Here is an 18,242-nt window from a genome sequence, read left to right as displayed (position 1 = left end):
GCTAATAGAGTGCCCCAGTTCATTACCGATCCGTGGGATGACGATGACCATCTTCATAATAATCATTATTGCCTTAGACAGGCATGGATGACAATGACACTCCAGGGACTTCTGCTCGAAATGAGCTGCTTCTTAGCCAACCCTGACTCTCCAGAGTAGCTTTCTACAGAATTAAAGGATCATGAAGCTGAAAGGGGCCCTTGGAGATCATCAGTTCTGGCTTTCTGCCTTGAGACAGAACTAACCTTTATAGAATAGTTGTTGTATAAGAAATTGAACCAAACTTACTTTTATATGTTATTCTTGTGATAGTATCTCTGTTGAGCATTCGATTAAGAAATGGGTTTGATGAATCAGAAACCTAGGGGAGAAAAGACAATTTTAAGAACTGAGTAGTACTATCCCAGGATAGACATTGCTTCCATGAATTCACTTGTTCATTCATATTACTTGAGTTCCTACCATATGCCAAACACTATGATGGCTAAAAACCCAAAGATAAAATATACAGAATCTATTCTCCAGAAACCCCAGTCTAGAGAAAGAAGACAGGTGGGTAAATAAGTGGCTATAATATAGTATGAACAGTGCTAGGATAGAGTCTCAGGTGTGATGATATTAGAGGAAGACCACTCGCCTGGGAAATCTGGGGAGCTAAGGCCTGGACTGAGTCTTGAAAGATGGGTGGAAGTTCACAAAGTGTTTTGGTGGTAAAGTGTAGAAACAAGGGAGGGTAAGGAAAAAAATAAGTACAGAGGCTCTGTTCATACATGGATATGGGAGAACTAGCCATGCTCAGACATGTGCTTCAGTGTAGCTGGGGCTGAGAGGAAGGGGGAAGAATGGGAGGTGAAGCTAGAGGGGTAGGCAGGGGCTAGCTCATGTCAGGCTTTGAAAGTCATGTCAGGGCATTTAAACTTTTTTTCTGGAGGGATGGGGAACCACCAAAGGGTTTTAAGCAGGGGGTTGGGCATGACATGTTAGGAAGGGGATAGTAATGTAGGCAGAGAATGAGGGAGACAGAGTACACAGGACAGAGGTATCAGGAGATGAAAACAAATCTCTAAGAGCAATAGAGAACCTTATTATATAACTGCTCTTTATTGCACAAATTGAATATATCATATACCATGCCATTCAATCATCGATGCATCCATGCATCCATGCATGCATGCATGCATCCATCTAACCATCCATGCATCTATGAATCCATCCATCCATCCATCCATCCATCCATCCATCCATCCATCCATCCATCCAACCATCCACGCATCTGTGCATCCATACATTCAATAAATAGTTACCAAGCACCCATTAGGGGCCAAACATTGTACCAGATGTTTAGGGGTCAGTTGCCATTTTATGCCCATGCCCTTAGTCTCCAAATCCCTTCTTTGGAAGGAAAAGCTAAGGCTCAAGGAACTTAATCTAGGGACCACCATTTGGAGACTGTGCTGTGCCCTCATATAACTGTCGAGACTGTTTTCTTAGACCCCCGTTTTTACTCAGCTTTTTCCGAGGTACCATTGTTCATCCTACTCGCTTCTCTCCTACCTCACTCGGCTCAGCTCTGCTCTGTAATTTATGCCTCAGCTTCTAATCGGATGTTGTGACACATCAACATTTTAAATCTGATTTATTCTGAGGGTTGGAAAAATTGCAGCAGATGATTATTATTATTAGATAAACAACAGGTAATTTTTAGTTTGGAAATAGCACAGACTGTTTATTTTCCCACCATCTGTCTCTCCTTTCCCACAGCTTCCTGGGTGCGTTGTGTTGAGACACACACCAAGGGGAGCTTGGTGAGTGACAATACTCAGTGGTGTTTGCGAAACCCACCCACAAATGGAGGAAAGTCCCAAATCAAACACTGCTGTACCCCAGAAGCATCAGCTCCAAACCCAACTTCTACTTTGTCATCCCTCTTTGGCCATTTAAAGGACAGCCTGAAGCTACCCGTGTGTGCCGATGCACCCAGAGAAAGGAGGAGAGCCAAGATATAATGTCGTGGCAGGTAAAGATTCTGCCCTGGCCTGCAGTCGGGTGCCTTGGGCTCCTGGTACCCAGTGAGTCTGGGCAACGCTAACGTTGGGACTGGACCCTTTTGAGCTGATTAAAAATAACTGAAGAATTTCCAAAGTGCGCACAGATGATTTGTGGGCTCTAGTGTGTTGGCTGCGTGGGTGAGAGGGTCAAATATGTACTTGGCGTAAGTGAGCTTACGTGGGAAGTTAACGGTGTGTGCCTGAGTAGCAGTTACAGCCAAATCTCAGGTCCCTGTGGCCACGGAAGGGTGGGGGACGAGGTCGGGAGGGAGAGAAGTCAAACCCACAGATAAACAAGCCTCTCATTTTTAGCCAACAACGCTAATCCTGCCAGCAGCTCAGCTTTTGGCCAGGGTGACGTGTCTAGGGCTCAGCTGACCTGGATGTGGGGCCTCTCATTTTCTGTTCCTGCCCACCCTGCGGGGAGCTGGGGAGGGGAAGCAGAAAGATCAGAAGGAGGGGAGGCCTAGCAGAGGCTGTGCGCCCTTAGAGGCCAAGGGCTCTGTGTGTCTCATTTCTATGTTCCAGCGCCTAGCACAGGGCCAGCCTGTGGCCCGCACTCAGTGTTTTGGGGCGAGTGAATGACAAGTCACAGCTGGGATAACTCACCATGGAACATCTGGAAGTTGATTATATTGGACACGATAGAAATGCTGTGGTTTATTTTGAGTTCTAGCCAGAAAGCTTCAGGTTTGCTCAAGGGAAGAACTGAAGCACCCAAGGGTCAAACTGGCCTGAGCAGAGGCCGGAGCTAGTGCCACCCCCTCACTGACCTCAGGGTCAGGCCCAAGTTCCTCCCAGCACCTTGCAGAGGGACGTGCTTCTAGTCTGATATTGAGGAGGCCACCTCCTGGCATGTCAATCACCTTGTGATGTGTCTGCACTTCTAGGATGACGTTCACTGACCCAGGAGCATTGAGCACAGTGAGGCAAAGTCAGGGCCAGAGGCTGAGGCACCCACCAAAGAACAGGAGGTGCTGGGCAGCCCACGTTGGCCGTGGGAGTCACTCATGGAAGACCCATCACCAGGAAAGCCAACAGGGAGGTGAGCACCTGGACGTGTGTGACCCAATGTTGTGACATCTCTACAGGCTTCACAACAGTGAGTGTGGCCGGGATGGATGCACCAGTTGGTTGTCGATGTCCTAACGGGCTGGTTGATGGATAGAGACTTTGCCCTGTGCTTGTGGGCAGCATGGGGATGGGGGAGATGTGTTTAAATGTCGGTTTCTGTCTTCTTCATCTCAGTCGTTTCCCCACCTCTCTTGGGGAGCGTACAGTGTGAGTAAGGTCAAGCTAGATCCGGGTTCCTTTCCTGGATGGGCTGCTCCGAGCTGCATGGACTTGGCTGGGATGCCAAAGAGTCTCTGACCAGTTCCTCGTCTGCAGGGTAGGGATAGCAATGCCCACACTACAGATTTATTGGGGTAAAATGATAACAACATATGCAGAGTACATATCTTTGTGCCTGGCTCAGGAATCTACAAGGTCTGTGAGGATGCCAGGGGGTGTAGAGCAGAGACAGGCAGGACCAGTTTCTTTGGGATGTCACATCGGGTATTACGGAGGCCTAAAATATGCTTCCCTGGCCAGAAGCCCCCTCCTATCTTTGCTAATGACAAGCTAGAGGAAGTTGGGATTGGTGGGCACGATGTCACAAATACCCTGACCCAGTGTACAGCTCTGCCTGGACCACCGAGAGGCCTGACCTGACCCAGGTGAGGGAGAGGAATGAGGGGAGGCATGGAGTCTTGAGAGGATCGGGCGGGTGAACTGCCTGATGCAAAGGGTGATGCTTTCAGGGAGCAGGAGGGAATGGTACCTGGGGCGCCCCCATGCCCATTCTGAGCACGGATAATGTCATCACCAGAACTCTGTTCAAACCCCAGCGTGGCAAATGCTGGCTTTCTCTGGATCTTCATTAGATTCCAAGTTCAGGTTGGAGCACCTCCCCTAACGGTCTGGCCAAAACTTCCCAAGGGGTTAGCACAGGGATTGCCAACTTTTGGAAATGCCACGCATTGCTTTTTTTCTCTATTTCCCCCACCCCCAACTGAAAAGACAATTTCTTTTTTTCTTTCTTCCTTTAAATTTGCATACCTGTTTCTCTCTTCACCTGTCAAAAATGTCAACAGTAATTACCTTCTAACAAATTAGAACTGGCTTGGTTGGAGATTTGTCGTCGTTGGTGCCTGCTAGGGAGAGGTGGGGCCTCCCTAGAGTGTCATAAAGTCAGCACTGGTGATCTCTCTGCTTAATTTCCCGCAGGGGATGCTTAGGAGGGCCATTGTGGAGACGCTGGAGGGAGCTCTTTAGTGCAGCTCCGGGGAGGGAGGGACATCTCACATTTCCCTTGTGTCTCTTTTTCCAAGGGATGGGCAGGGCTTTAATCCTGTGGGTGTCAGTAAGCCATCCCTTCCCCTCCTATTGCATATTTCTGACTTTTCTTCATGAGGTGGGGCCTGAAGCCTGCCCCTGGATCCAGCACCATTTTTTTCCCCCCTAGGACAGAAGCTGCCTGAATCCTCAGGCCCCGATGCTGTGAAACGGAACGCATGATGTTTGCTCATAAACCTCATGGATGCAAAACCACCACCCTGCGGTGTTTCTTGGGCACGCACAGCACCCTCTGCGTTACTTCTAAGATCCAACAGGACTGTAAACAGATATCCCGATTGGGGTGGGAAAGGCAAGAGGAGACGAAGAACAGAATGCAGGACACTTACTTTTATAAATATAGAAACTACCACCAGTCCGTTTGGGCTCTTTGCAGCTTCTGTGACATTTGTATACAACTCATGGTTGTAGTGGATGAGCTGCACCTGGAGGGTGGAAAAAACAACAGAAAGAACAAGGATCTGGCATTAAAATGTGGGAGGCACAGCACATCCACCCGACACAAGGGTAAACGGTAAAGTATATTGTAGAACAACTGGAAAGACAATCTTGGAACTGAAGGCATGCTGAGATGTGTGTGTGTGTAAAATGCGCGTATACACGCACATATACACACATGTACAAAATACCCATACATATTTCAAATGTTTTCTGGTAACAATCACGCCCTTCATAAGCTCAGTGCCCATCTGGCTCTGGCTCCATCTCAGGGTATTTCCCCTGAAGTGTGTGCAAAGTGAATTTTCCTTATTAGGAGCAGAACTGCCCCGCAGGGGCCGACGGGCAGCACCAACAGCCGCCACGGGCAGCGAGTAAATTCTCCTCAGGCTGCTGGGCGGCTGCTGGGAGAGCTGGGAACTGCTAGGTCCTGACGGTGGCCGAGCTGATGGCTTAGGCTCCTGACGCACCGGCTTGCCCAGGTCATCTGGTTGTGCAGGACCCAACTTCTTCTCCGTTCAATGAAGATCAGCAGTGTGCCTGTTGGGAGCTTGTGCAACAGCAGTATGGGAAGCAAGAGGAGTCCTGGGATTGCGTTCCAGTAAAATAGGTTTTCCCTCTGTTACCTAATTTTTTAAAGAAACCTCTTCTTAAAAAAAATTGTGAAACACAGCATACACATATAGTCACACGAATGCCCCGCCAATTTTGAGCCACATGACCAATACCCCACCTCAGTGGGACTCAATTATTTTCTCTGAAAAATGGGTATGATTATGTTCCCTGCAGCATTATTCATAATAGTCAAGATACGGAAACAACCTAAGTGTCCACTGAGGGGTGAATAAAGAAGATATACAATAGAATGTTATTCAGCCTTCAAAAGGAGATCTTGCCATTTGCAACAATATGGATGAACCGGAAGAACAGTGTGCTAAGTGAAATAAGCCAGGCAAAGAAAGAGAAATACATACGATCTCACTTAGAATATAAAACAGTCCAAATCACAGAAGCAGAGAATAGAATGGTGGTTGTCAAGGGCTGGGGGCAGGGAGAAACGAGATGTTGGTCAAAGGGTGCAAGTTCTAGGGATCTCATGCACAGCACGGTGACCACAGTTAACAGTTCTGTATCGTATACTTGAAAGGTGTTAAGAGGATAAATCTTAAATCTTCTCCACACACACACACACACACACACACACACACACACACACACACAAATGGTAACTATGTAGAGGTGATGAATATATTCTTTATCTCAAATATGGCTATTTTCTCACAATGTATACACATATCAAAACATCAAGTTGTAGCCAGGCTGGGTGTGGATCAGCGGTTGGGTGTCGGCCTAGGATTCAGGCGATCGGGGTTTGATTCCCAATCAGGGCACATGCCCGGGCTGTGGGCTCGATCCCCAGCAAGGGGCATGCAGGAGGCAGCAGATCAATGACTCTCTCATCATTGATGTTTCTATCTCTCTCTCTCCCTCTCCTTTCTTCTCTCTGAAATCAATAAAGATATATTTAAAAACAAACAAACAAAAAACATCAAGTTGTATACCTTAAATATATACTTTTTTTTACTTGAGATGGTCAAAGCTATCTCAATAAAGCTACTAAAATAAAAAAGTGAGGGAAAAAATGGAAATGGAATAATTTATAATCCTGATTCTGAATTTGGTTTTTTTTAGAATTTATAAATAGTTTGTGGCTATCTTTCTAAGTCAATGTGTATATAGATCTACCTAAGCCTTTCCAACAGCTGTAGAAGTCTCCATTTGCATGAAAGCCCCATAAGGTATTTCACCATTCTCTCACTAGCTTTCAGGCTGTTTCCACTTTTGTGTGTGTGTGTGTTGTAAACAATGTCACAGCAAGCCCAGAATACATCTTTCTGTAATGATGTTAGCATCTTCCACAGGCCGATTTGAGAATCTAATAAGACAGCGTGCGTAAAAGTGATTTGTGACTCTGAAAGTATAAGAGAATGTTCATTATTAGAACAATATCCTGTTTGGATTAAAAAAGGAGGTGAAGTTTTAGAAGCTGATAAAAGTCAATGATCATCAGCAAAGGTGCTTTTTCTTGATCTTTGAGAAAAACCACCTCTAACACAGTGGTTTGTAACCTTCGCTGTGCATCCAGGTCACCTGGGTGCTTTTAAAACCTACCTCTGCCTGTCCCCCCAATTCCGATTTAACTGATTTGGGGGTGGGGATAGGGAATTGGTATTTGTTAAAAGCTCTCCAGCTAGAAGGCAGCTGGAGTGGGCGGCCAGCGCAACACGATCAAAAAGCATCAGTATCCCATCGGGGCCCACTCAGGTGGACGGCACCTTGAATCTTGAGTCAGTAGAGCTGTTCGTAGGAGCACATGCTGCTGCTGCTCTTGAAATATCTTATTTGCTTATAGCTTTTTCACTTCTTGTGAGTTTTGCCAATGGTGGCAGATGGTCATGCAGCCCCGACTCTGCCATGAGAAGGAACCACGGGCAGGGGCTGGTGAATATGCTCTGCCGGTGCAGGACTCAGGCCAGGCGGGCTTATCAGACTTACGCATATCAATTGCCTCCCTCCCTCCCTTTCTCCCTCCTTCCCTCTTTCCTCCTGCCCCCACACATAGCCAGGACCCTCTGCAGGTGGAAAAGTGTTGCCATGTGAAAGAACCAGGAGCTGTGGGGGATCTGCCACACCTCCCTTCAGTGTTGAGTAAGCTTCTTAGTGAGAATCAAAACACATCCTGCCATCTGCTGAGATCTTCCCACCAGGTGACCTACAGAGCCACCTGGGGATGTGCCAGTGCTTCAAGGCATGCCTTGAAATTTCAGCATGTTCTGAGAACTGCGCCTCGGAGAGTAGGAGGTGGAAGACAATCCAGCGGAGGGATCCTTCTCTCCAACTTACAAGACTGACAAAGGCAGGAAGAAGTCTCCTAGGTGCCCCATGGAGTGGGATTCTGTAGCAGTCAGGGTCTGTGAGGAAGGGGCTGGCAAGTAGAGGGGTGAGGTGTGCTCTGCTCTAAGCTCAAGTTAACACATTTAGAAGTTTGATCTGAAGTCTGGCTTCCTCTTTGTTCCAAGGTAAGTCGGATTCTAATGTCATAAATGTTGGTTTCTATTAGGAGCTGGTTGATGGACTGCCTCTTGTATTAGGTTGAACCATATGAAATTGTCTTTTTGATCTACAAAGACAGTGATTTCATAGAGTTAACACCATCTCAAAATAAAACTATTTTGACTACAGCAATTCCCTGTACCAATCCCCACCTCACCCCCACACATACAAATTAGATGTTACAAAGATGACCTAGTGCTTTGCTACTCAATGTGCGGTGCAGGGACCAGCAATAGCCATAGCATCTGGGAGCTTGTTAGAAATGCAGAATCTCGAGCCCTACCCTGGACCTCCTGAATCCAGATCTGCATTTTATTAATTCCCAGAGATTCAAACACGCATTAGTAGTAGCTGAGAATTACCGTTTTTAGCAGATATTGTTGGCTGAGCCCTATTTTGTCTGACTGCTCACCCTCTTCCAGGTCAGTTTGTCTGGGTGAAGGGGTGTGTGCTGGTAGACAGGCTGAGTCCAGATCATAGGAGCCCTGGAATACGAGCTATAAGCTCTGGGAGGGTTTTGAGCAGGGGATGAGGGAATCAGCATGGGCTGTAAGAGGGAGATGAGAGCAGGGGGAGGCTGGTGGCAGGGAGGGTATAGCTTCAGGTGGTGGCTGTTAAGGCAGAGATACAATCCATGGGACTTGGAAGTTTATAGAAGGTGTATGTGTGTGTGTGTGGGGGGGGTGAGTGGGCACTGAGTGATTCCCTGGGTCTCAGAACAGCCAGGGCCACCAGAGGACCCAGGAAGCAGCTTGGCAGTGGCCAGACTTCTTGTTCCCTGTCAGAACACAACTTTGGCATCAAAGGCAAGAGGGAGAGATGCCTGAGGACTTGGGCTAGTTCAAGCACCAACAGCAGGGCTTAACTGTGAAAAAGGCCTGCTTCCCCCACCTGCCTCTCAGGTCTTTCGTTGGGGCAACCACACTGCCTGTAGCTGGTGCATTTGTTCCTCCCCAGCCAGGCCGAGTGGTGCCAATCCAATGCCTACAAGCCACTCACAATGCGCACGGGTGTGGGTGGGCCTGGGGGAAGGAGGTCGCTGCTTGTCCTGCTAGTCATTTGGGCTTGGGGAGCAGCCACATACAGAAGCTAGGAAGAGAGTCTCAGATTGGCAGGTGGGTTCTAAAAGTGATGTTTGTGGATTACTCCTTGCCAGTTATAGGCAATATTTAAAAATACAAACCTTCCAAACTCATAATTTTGAATGATTTGGGTAAGCACTAAGCTCTGGTTTAACTGATCCCCAACTTGGGGGGCTTACGCGAAGTAATCAGAGTGTTTGACATGAAATAGCGGATCAGTCAGTGAAAGTTTGACCTTCTGAGCAGGTGCACATGGCAACTAAGACCACAGGGAGAAAGACAATGTGGAAATTGTTTACGGAAGCAAACTCTTTGGAAGCTCATGAAGACACTCTGATTAAATACCAAGTTTAGCTATTTCATTAAAGAGACACCCCAAGGACTTCTGCTACTCTAGTCGGAATTACCATGTGAAAGAGCTAAACCTGGGTTACTGGGAATTATTTTATCATCTTGACTCTATTAATTTAGATGGGTGTCCTAAAGAAGCTTTCTGGAAATGCAAGACTGAGAAATGGCTGTCTTAGAGGAAGAAATATGATATTGTTGGTCTTTTTCATGGTGCTCAGACGTGGTGGACGCCACGATCCATGTCATTCTCTGTATCAAAGTTCTCCGTGACCTGATGTGACTCTACATTGCGTGGCGCTAGCTCAAACCCTGTGTTCTCATCTAGGACACACTGCCTCACCCCAATCCTTTATAAGAACCTATCTCTACTTTGAATAAACATCTCAAGGGCAGGGATCTCCATCATCATATCCCCAGGATCTGTCATGGGACTTGGCTTAAAGGAGATGTTGGCACGTGTTTGCTGAATGAATCCTACTTCTGCATTCATCATCTTTATTCTAGCAGGGGCCTTAGAGAAAACCCAGGCCAGCCAATTCTTTTAAAAATGAAAAAACTGGGATCAGAGAGGGGCTATGTCTTGCCCAAGATCATGTAGTCATTCCTACATGCATTCATTCAACAAGTGTTTACTGAGCAACTACTAAGTGAGGGAGAGTGGTCTGATTTGAAGTCAAACAGGGAGGCAGGACCAGACCACCCCTTAGCGGGCTCAGCTAGGGGGTCTGAATTCCATTCTAGGGGTGATGAAGAATTGTGTTTGTGCCTAGAATTCTCTTAGGGTCAAAAGCAAAGCTTCCTCTGTGTCCCAGAACTGAAGTGAGGAGCCTGACAAAGTAACCCAGCTTTTAAGTTAAAAGACAAGTGTTCACCTTTACCAAATGGGCCAACCTGATGCAAGCAAGTTCCCACCTCGACAGCCAACTGTTCTTGCCACCGGTTAGGCTGGGAGCAGCCTCTGGTGCGAAGGTCTCAGCGTTTTCACTCCGTGGCAGTGAGGTGGCTCCCGGTGCGTGCCAGGTTGCTGCTCACTCACCCCTCACCCCTCGGCGGGGAGAGCAGCTGTGTTTTCAGACCTGATGTACACACCTTGGGTTGTCTTTCTCAGCAGGATGCTCCCTTAGCTGAAGCCCCTTAGTGAGCCTGAGAAAGCAGCCTTGTATCAGAGGGCCACAGGAGGCATTTGGAGTGACAATGCCACCACCTTACTCACCCCTGCTTAAACACCTCAGTGGCTTCCCATGGCCTTCAAGACAGAGACTGAACCTGAGCACAGCCTTGTGTGACCCCGGACTTTTCCAACCAAGTTTCCTTTTTCTGTGTGCTCCGGCCACAGTGGCCTTCTTTCAGTCTCCCTTACACACCAAGCTTCCTCCTTCCCTAGAGCCCACACCGTGGCCTCCGATTAGAACACCCTCCCCTCACCTCTGTGCCTGACTTTTACTTATGAACGCCTTTAGATCCGAGCTCAAGGATCACCTCCTTGGGAGAGATCCCCATAACCCACTCTCAGAGTATCCTGTGCCTTTCCTCTTTGAAACGAATCACAGTTTTATTTCAACATTTATTGTGTGACTGATTAATGTTCATCACTTTCACTACCCTTTAAGCTTCATCCAGGCAAAAACTGTTTCTGACTGGCCCCCAAGATGTCCCCAATACCCAGCGCAGTATCTGGCACATATTAGCAGTAGCAAGGAGGAAATCATTGTTAAATAAATGAATGAGGCCATACCGGTTGTCCATAATAAAACAAAATGCAATGTTCTGAGCAACGGGGAGAGTAAGGTGCTTGGCTGAGCTGGTAAGGGAACAGCCTGGAATCCTAAAGGGTATCTCTAACGGGAACCCAGCAACGAAATGTCACGCTGAGCTACGTGGACTGCAAAGCCTGGCTTCACCACTGAGTGCCTTGGGCAAGGCAGCCTCTCATCTCTAAATAGGAAAATAATACTAACTACTCCATAGACTTGTGGGGACGAATTTATGAGATAGAATATGTAAAGCATTCAGCCCAGGGACTGGCATGTAGTAATCACTCAGCTATTAGCTGCCACTGTTTTTCTTGTCTATAATTATTCTATAAGCAGCAGAGAACAGAGACTTCAGGGCCTATAGAAATAGGGGTTAGGTATATGCAGGCCCCTGTCCCGGGTCCTCACTCTGAGTCTATTCTCCCAAAGAAATTTGAGGAAGGCATTACCTCTTCATAACCTGGATACTTCTCCACTTTAGCTTGTCCTGTTCAGACATGTATGTTCTAGGCACAGGATGAGGTGAGAGCTTTCAGGGGGAAACACATCCTCAGTGGGTCATACTATAATTCCGAGGGCAGCAGGCTTTCCTGTAAGGAGTCAGAGTCAGTACTTTCAGCTGGGTGGGCTCTCTGCATGGTCTCACTGCTGCTCAGTCCGCTTGGGTATGAAAGCAGCCATAGACAACATTGAAAAGAATGGGTGTGGCTGGCTTCCAATAAAACTTTATTTACAAAAATAGTCTAGCTTACATTTGAGAGATGAATAAAAAAATAAAAAACCTTCAGGGGCATCCATTTCCCAGAACGTGCTCTAAAGCGAATGGAAGAAGCACACGTTGAAAGAATCTAAGAATCAGCCTCTCCGCTTGGTTTAAATGACAGTGATTACCATTTCACATTTCTACAGCCCTTTCCACTTTTCAAGGCATATTTAACTCAAGGGAGTTTAATTCCAGTCAACACACAAGTCTCAAGTGCCCATCGTATGCCAGACCCCAGGAGTCCAGAGACGAACGCCACATGTTCCATATCCTTGAGGAGCTCACCCTTATTACCTCGTTTGTTCCTGAAATAGGCAAAGAGTGAAAGGAGGCACAGAGAGGTTAAGCAACCTTTCCAAGGTCACACAGCCAAACAGGGAGCCTGGCCCACTTTGCTTTCCCGTGTACAAATGTTTTCTTTCCACAAGAAAGAGAAAAGAAAAGGTGTTTTATATTTGAGGGGAGGGCACATTTCAGCCGCTGTTGCTGGAACAACAATGATAAGCTAGAATTTATTTATAGGAAGTCATTAGCAAGTTCGTCTTTAAGTGCAAGAGCGTACACAGTCTGCAGAGAGGGATTCGGTTTGATATGGACCAACCGCCACACTCTCACCCTAAGGTTTGGCAACTGTCATCGGTCTGCCTGGCAACTGATGATTTCCTGCATTTGAAGACACGGAATGCAATTGTGGCAGAAAATAAAGAAGCGCCTATAACTGAGCTGACTGAAGACCCCCAAATGTGGTCCAGCTATCACAGCAACCCAGCGTGAAATGTGGTATTTTTCCCCCCAGAAGGTAACAAAGCTCAGGTTTTAGAGCACGGTGCGTTTCACCCAGCTGTACGGTGGCTGCTCAAGTGGAGAGTGAGAACTTTGGGTGCAGGTTGACGCAGGAAAAGGCAAGGCTCTGAGCCCAGTCTCTTCTGCCCAAGTAATCTCGGGCCAGCCACTTAGCGCCTCTGCGCCTTAGTCTCTTCATCTGTAAAATGGGGATGAATCTAAGGATTGTCGTGGGAACAAAACAAGAGGATCCATCACACAGTCTTTCAGGAACTAGGCAGGGTACAATCAAGAGAGGGAAATAGATGGAGTGATAGGACCACACGTATAAAAGGCAGACACCAAATGTTCCTTATTTTTCCTTCCATGATGCAAAGATTGAACATGTTTCTTCCTTATTGGTTTCTGGACTTGAAAAATGGTTGTCACAAAACAAACCACATGCCAAGAATCTTCTAGAGAGTTCTTTCCTCTAAGGAAACATATTTCTCACACTTTTACCAAGAACTACTGAGTTAGGATGTCCCCTGATATGTATGTGTGTGTGTGTGTGTGTGTGTGTGTGCGCGCGCGTTTGTTTTCTGGAACATTCTGAAATAGCTGCTTCTAGAAGTCTAACTTTCCTCCATTTGATAGTGTTTAGGCCAAACCAAATCAAACCCAAAGAAAACAAATATTCCAAACCTGAGACTTCACTCCCATGCCTGCATTCATTCATTCTTTCAATAAACACTTATTTTTGTCTCCCATGCACCAGGCACTGTACTGGGCATAAGGTGATGAAAAGAGGGAAGATCTTAGAGGCAGAAGGAAGCACATGTGCAAAGGCCCTGAGGCATTATGCAGGCATGTGTAAGAAGTAAAAGCTGAAGCCCAGAAGGTAAGGTGGATGAAGGTAAAATGACCTAGCAGAAGAGAGTAGGGACCAAGCCATACTGAATCTTGGAGACCCAATGCATAAGGACTATACTTTGATCCCAAGAATAATGGAAAGTCATCATAAGTTTTAAGCTGAAGGAGAGGGTATGCACTGGAGGCGTATGGGATGGTGATAACATCAGATTTGCATTTGGCGCAGATTACTCAACCAAAAACTATAGTCTCTTTTCTAGAGCACATTTGATCACTATAATGTCTCACTCTTCCAGGAATCACATTGCCAGCTGCCTGCCAACTTTCTCCTAGTCTTGCCCTTCCAGAAACTGCCCAGGTTCTCAGTGAGCCACGCATTGCAAACCCTGGGACCAGCTCACCCAAATTCAATAACCTACCTCAAGCTGCGGTGCTTGACAATTTGAATATCTGGCTGCATATTAGCATCATAAAAGGTGCTGCAAGTTCTTTTATGATTTTGTTTCTTTAACATAAGAAAATAAGAAAACAACATATAAATCCAGATCACGCGGGATGGGAGACCCTCAAACAGGCTTCTAGAAAATCAGGGAAAGTCTTCAGGGAGAGTATAAAAGGTGAGTAGAGTGCAAAACAACTTTTGGCAAACACAGGAAAGTATTAGCTCAGTCCAAGAAATTAGATACAGGTCACCCAATTATTGGAAAATAAAGGGAAAAAAAAAAAAAGCCAAGAAAGGCCCAATTCTTGTGTGGAAAAGTACAATAGCAATAATTCGCAAGCTAATTTGAATGACCCAGGAATGGCCACATTGGTTCTGGCCTATTAACTGCAATGTAAATGGAAGGCAAATGCCAGAGGACAATGGGATCTGGTTTGGGGTTCTTACATGCCACACAGAGACACAAAGACAAGCCACACTGAAGAACAGGAAGGGATCGAGAATGCCCATGAATGGGCTTCTGGGTCAGTTAATACAGACTCAGAATCCAGCCCCCCCTGCTACCCAGCCAGTGTTTGTTAATTAAGGAGCTGTGGACAGTTGGGGTTGGATAAATCTCCATTGTGTGTGACTGTCCCATGCACTGTAGGGTTTTTAGAACCACGGTACCCTTCCACTAAGTGCTTGTAGCACCCCCTTATTATGGTGACAATCCCAAATGCTTCCCACACATCTTCAAATGACCCTATAGGGTGAGGGGCGACAGGGATTGGTGGTACTCCCAGACTGAATGTCATGGCCGGGAGAGCCAGTTTCCTTACCTGTAAATTGGAGGTAATAATGAGGTTCTCATGCCACACATCTGTGCTACCCATTTTCATGAAGGCTGCAGTGTCTCGGTCATGTGAAAGTGACCTTGAGCGGCACTGCCCTTCCTGCTGCCCCCGTGTGTGGTCTGATTGCCACTCAGTGCCAATTCTTTGCAGGATGAAGCTAGTGCCTTCCTTTACTAGGGGCCTTGTTTTATAGAAGGACCCTTTGGTCATGTTACAGTGGGGTGGGTCTGGGCTGACAGTGGGTAAAAGGAGACAGAAGGGAAAGCTGAATTCCCCTCAAGCAGGACAGGGGAGCCCAGATGGTGCCCTTGTCCCGGGCTCCTAAGATATACTCTGGGAGGGGAACAGACAGGATTTTGCTGACAGCATTTGGGAACAGGCATGTGGACAGTCTAAATTAAGACTCCAACATCCACTCCAAGCATATCTGTGTGCATGTGAGAGCACGTGGCTTTACTTGGGAACCGCTGGCCCTAATCTCTCTGGGGCCGAGCACATTTGCATTCCTTCCCTCCCATCCACTGTAAATCAGGCCCGACCTTTCAGAGGAGGGTTCAGCCCAAGAACATTGCTCCATCTGGCACCTCTGTCATTTCCCAGGACAAAGGTCGTTTCCAATAGAACTGGGTCAGTCATAGGGGAAGGTCTCAGTCCCTCATAAAGCTTGTGAAGCATTCCCAAGGGTGAGAGGGGGCAGTGTGGTTTATACCCTCAGAGGTAGCATCCACTCTGTGCCAGGAACTGCGATAGGGGTGGCAATTCCAAGGTGGGGACCCAGTCTTGGCCTCAAGCAGTTCCCAGTCCAGAGAGAAAACCAGCTCACCCTTGGAGAGCTTCATAATTTACAAGACATCTCCAGGTCCATTTCCTCATGGGACCCACACAGAAGCCCTGCTGTGAATCGAGCCAGGAGGCCTTGAATCCCACTTTAGGGCTAGTTCCTGATGCCAAAGACAATGTGTTAGCTAAGCTATATGGCCCCCAAGGGGATGTCAGTGTTTTGGGACTTGGGATGGTCAATCAAACTTGAGAGGCTGGCTACAGAAATGAATCCCTGTGCAATGAAGGTCTCTTGCTCTGGAGTGTTTTACTTGGAGAAAAAGGCACAGGGTCCGTTCTCCATTGTGCTCCTTCCTCATGCCCCAGCCTCAGCTCCAATTGCTGGGGATCCCCCAGCCTCAGCTCCAACTGCTGGGGATCCTGTCGTCTAAAATTGGAGAGCTGGCTCAGTGCGAGGATAGGAGCTGGGTAGGAGCTACTCCATATACACCTCTAACCCCTCCCTGCAAGTTTTGGCCAGGGGCCAGCCTTCTGGCTTTTCCCAACTGCTAAGTGGTCTCCTTCTTACCTCCAGGCCTCCCTGCCCTTGATTGCCCCTCAGGGCCCTCCATAACCCGAGTCCGATTTTTCCAGCCTTCTCTTGCCCACTTCTCTACAACATACCACCTGCTATCTAAGGGGCTCCTTGCGGCTCCCTGCACATGCCTCATAGTTTCACACAGTTTGGCCTCTGCCCAGGCTTTTGTCTCCACCTGGAACGGCCATTGTCTTTCGCCATCATTTCTGCCAATGGAAAGCTCCTCTTAATTGCCATCTCCTCCATGCTGGCTTTCGGGATTTCCCTGTCTGAATTTATTTCCTTCCTCCTTTTGAATTAAAACTTTACTGTTTTAAATGAGAACCTTTGTGGGCTTGTAGCAATTTCCCACATAGCCTCTAAGCAGTGGAAAGAGTTAGAAATCTGAGGCTAGTCCTGGCACTAACTCTGTGACTCAGGGCCAGTGAATGAACCTCTCTGAACTTGAGTGTCTTTGTCTTTAAGATGGGATGACACTACTTATTTCTTCACTCGTTCAACTTATTAGCAAAGGATTATATAAATTAATGCATGTAAAATACCCAGCACATGCCAGACATGCACGAGGTACTCAAGAATCTTAGTTTACCCTCCTACCCCACTTTTATTACCTCTTCCCCCATACACAGATACCCTTATACACACACACAAACACACACTACCAACACCACCATCACCACCAGCACAAAGAAGATGGCTCCGTGCCTGGTGTTTGTGGGATCATGGCATGTGGGAGCTGTTAAGCTCATTAGCAGTCCATTGTTTAAGTCATTGTTTTACACTGTTTTTACTTACCTGAGTAACTAACACGCGGGTTGGGAGACAGCGGCCCTCAGTACGGTAGTGCAGCTGACATTTTATTGGTTTCCCAATATATGCCGTGCAATGTACTTGGTGTTTTACAAGCATCATCTTATCCCTGTGAGGTCAGGTAATAACATTTTCATTACCCCCATTCTAGATGAGGTGGGGAAGCAAGGCTGAAAGAAGTGAAGTAGCTTGCCCAATATTTCACTCTGCTAATTAGCTGAACAGCTAGAATTTGAACCCAAGAGCCTAATTCCAGAGCCTGGCTCTTAATGAGAAGTCAAAATGAAAGTGGACCCCAGATATCCTGCAGGAATTCAGAAAAAGCTCATGTCCCGATTCCCACGCCAGGGCTATTTGCCCAGCTCTGCCCAGTGGAGCTGAGTTCAACAGAAATGAATTCCACCAGGTCAGACCCCTCGCCTTCCCATCTTGTCCCTCAATAGCTAAAGTAAGTTCCCCAAGGGCTGGATTTTTTGCAGGGGGTGGGGGTGAGGGGCAGGGGGTGGTTCCAGCAAGCTCTTCAGGAGAGGAGGCCTGGACCGGGAACTCCAGCCACTCAGGTTGTCCTGACGCATGTCCATAGGCCCTCCCAACAGACAGAGACACTTACTTACATCTTGGGCTGACACAAAACACACACACCTCTGTTGCTGGTCCCTCTGAGTTCAACAGAGCATGGCCTTAAGGCCTGTCGAATTGGATGGGTGCCAGAAAGGGCCGTTTTTTGCTTTCTAGGTCCGCACATGGACAGCTGGGCCACGCAGGGAGGAGTAAACACAGCCTCCCAGTCCCAGCCCTTGGGCCTCTTGTACCCATTCGCCGCCTTCTTTGGTGTTTGGAAAGCAGGACGCCTGCAGTCCCAGGTGGCAGAGGTACAGGGCTAACCCAAGGGAACCCCACGCAGTTGCCCCACTGGCTGTGGCGAGTCACTTTGTCTAGGCAAGGGAGACTTTTGAGCTCTTACAGGGAATTTTATGCTCCGAATCTCAGCCTATCCCAACCACACTCATGGTCCTGCCACCTTAACTTCCCTCAGATCTGCTCCTCTTGCACCCCCCCGACTGCACAATCATCCACCCAGCACTGCACTTATACACGTGGGCACCTAGGAAGGCTCTTTTGTCTTCCGTGTCCCGGGGAGTCCATTAGCCACTAAGACCTGTGGTTTTCTGTAATATTTCTGACAGTTCCAGCAACTGTCCCCACCCTCTTCAT

General features: G+C 47.5%; 1 protein-coding gene across 3 annotated transcripts in view; it reads right to left on the bottom strand.

The window, feature by feature from the left end:
- Window positions 1-18,242, bottom strand: part of CA10 (carbonic anhydrase 10) — a 319,808-nt gene that overhangs the window by 16,338 nt on the left and 285,228 nt on the right. For all 3 annotated transcript variants that reach the window (XM_081161559.1, XM_081161560.1, XM_081161561.1), the window contains 2 exons: window positions 4,775-4,870; window positions 289-361 (listed from right to left, as the gene is read on the bottom strand). In XM_081161559.1, coding sequence (XP_081017685.1) covers window positions 289-361; window positions 4,775-4,870 — 169 coding nt within the window. The remainder of the gene's footprint in view (window positions 1-288; window positions 362-4,774; window positions 4,871-18,242) is intronic.

This window comes from Miniopterus schreibersii (assembly GCF_964146895.1).
Source record: "Miniopterus schreibersii genome assembly, chromosome: 16".
In the NCBI taxonomy this organism is placed as follows: Eukaryota; Metazoa; Chordata; class Mammalia; order Chiroptera; family Miniopteridae; genus Miniopterus; species Miniopterus schreibersii.
The sequence above is the reverse complement of the archived record's forward strand: the minus strand, read 5'-3'. Positions and strand labels throughout refer to the sequence as shown.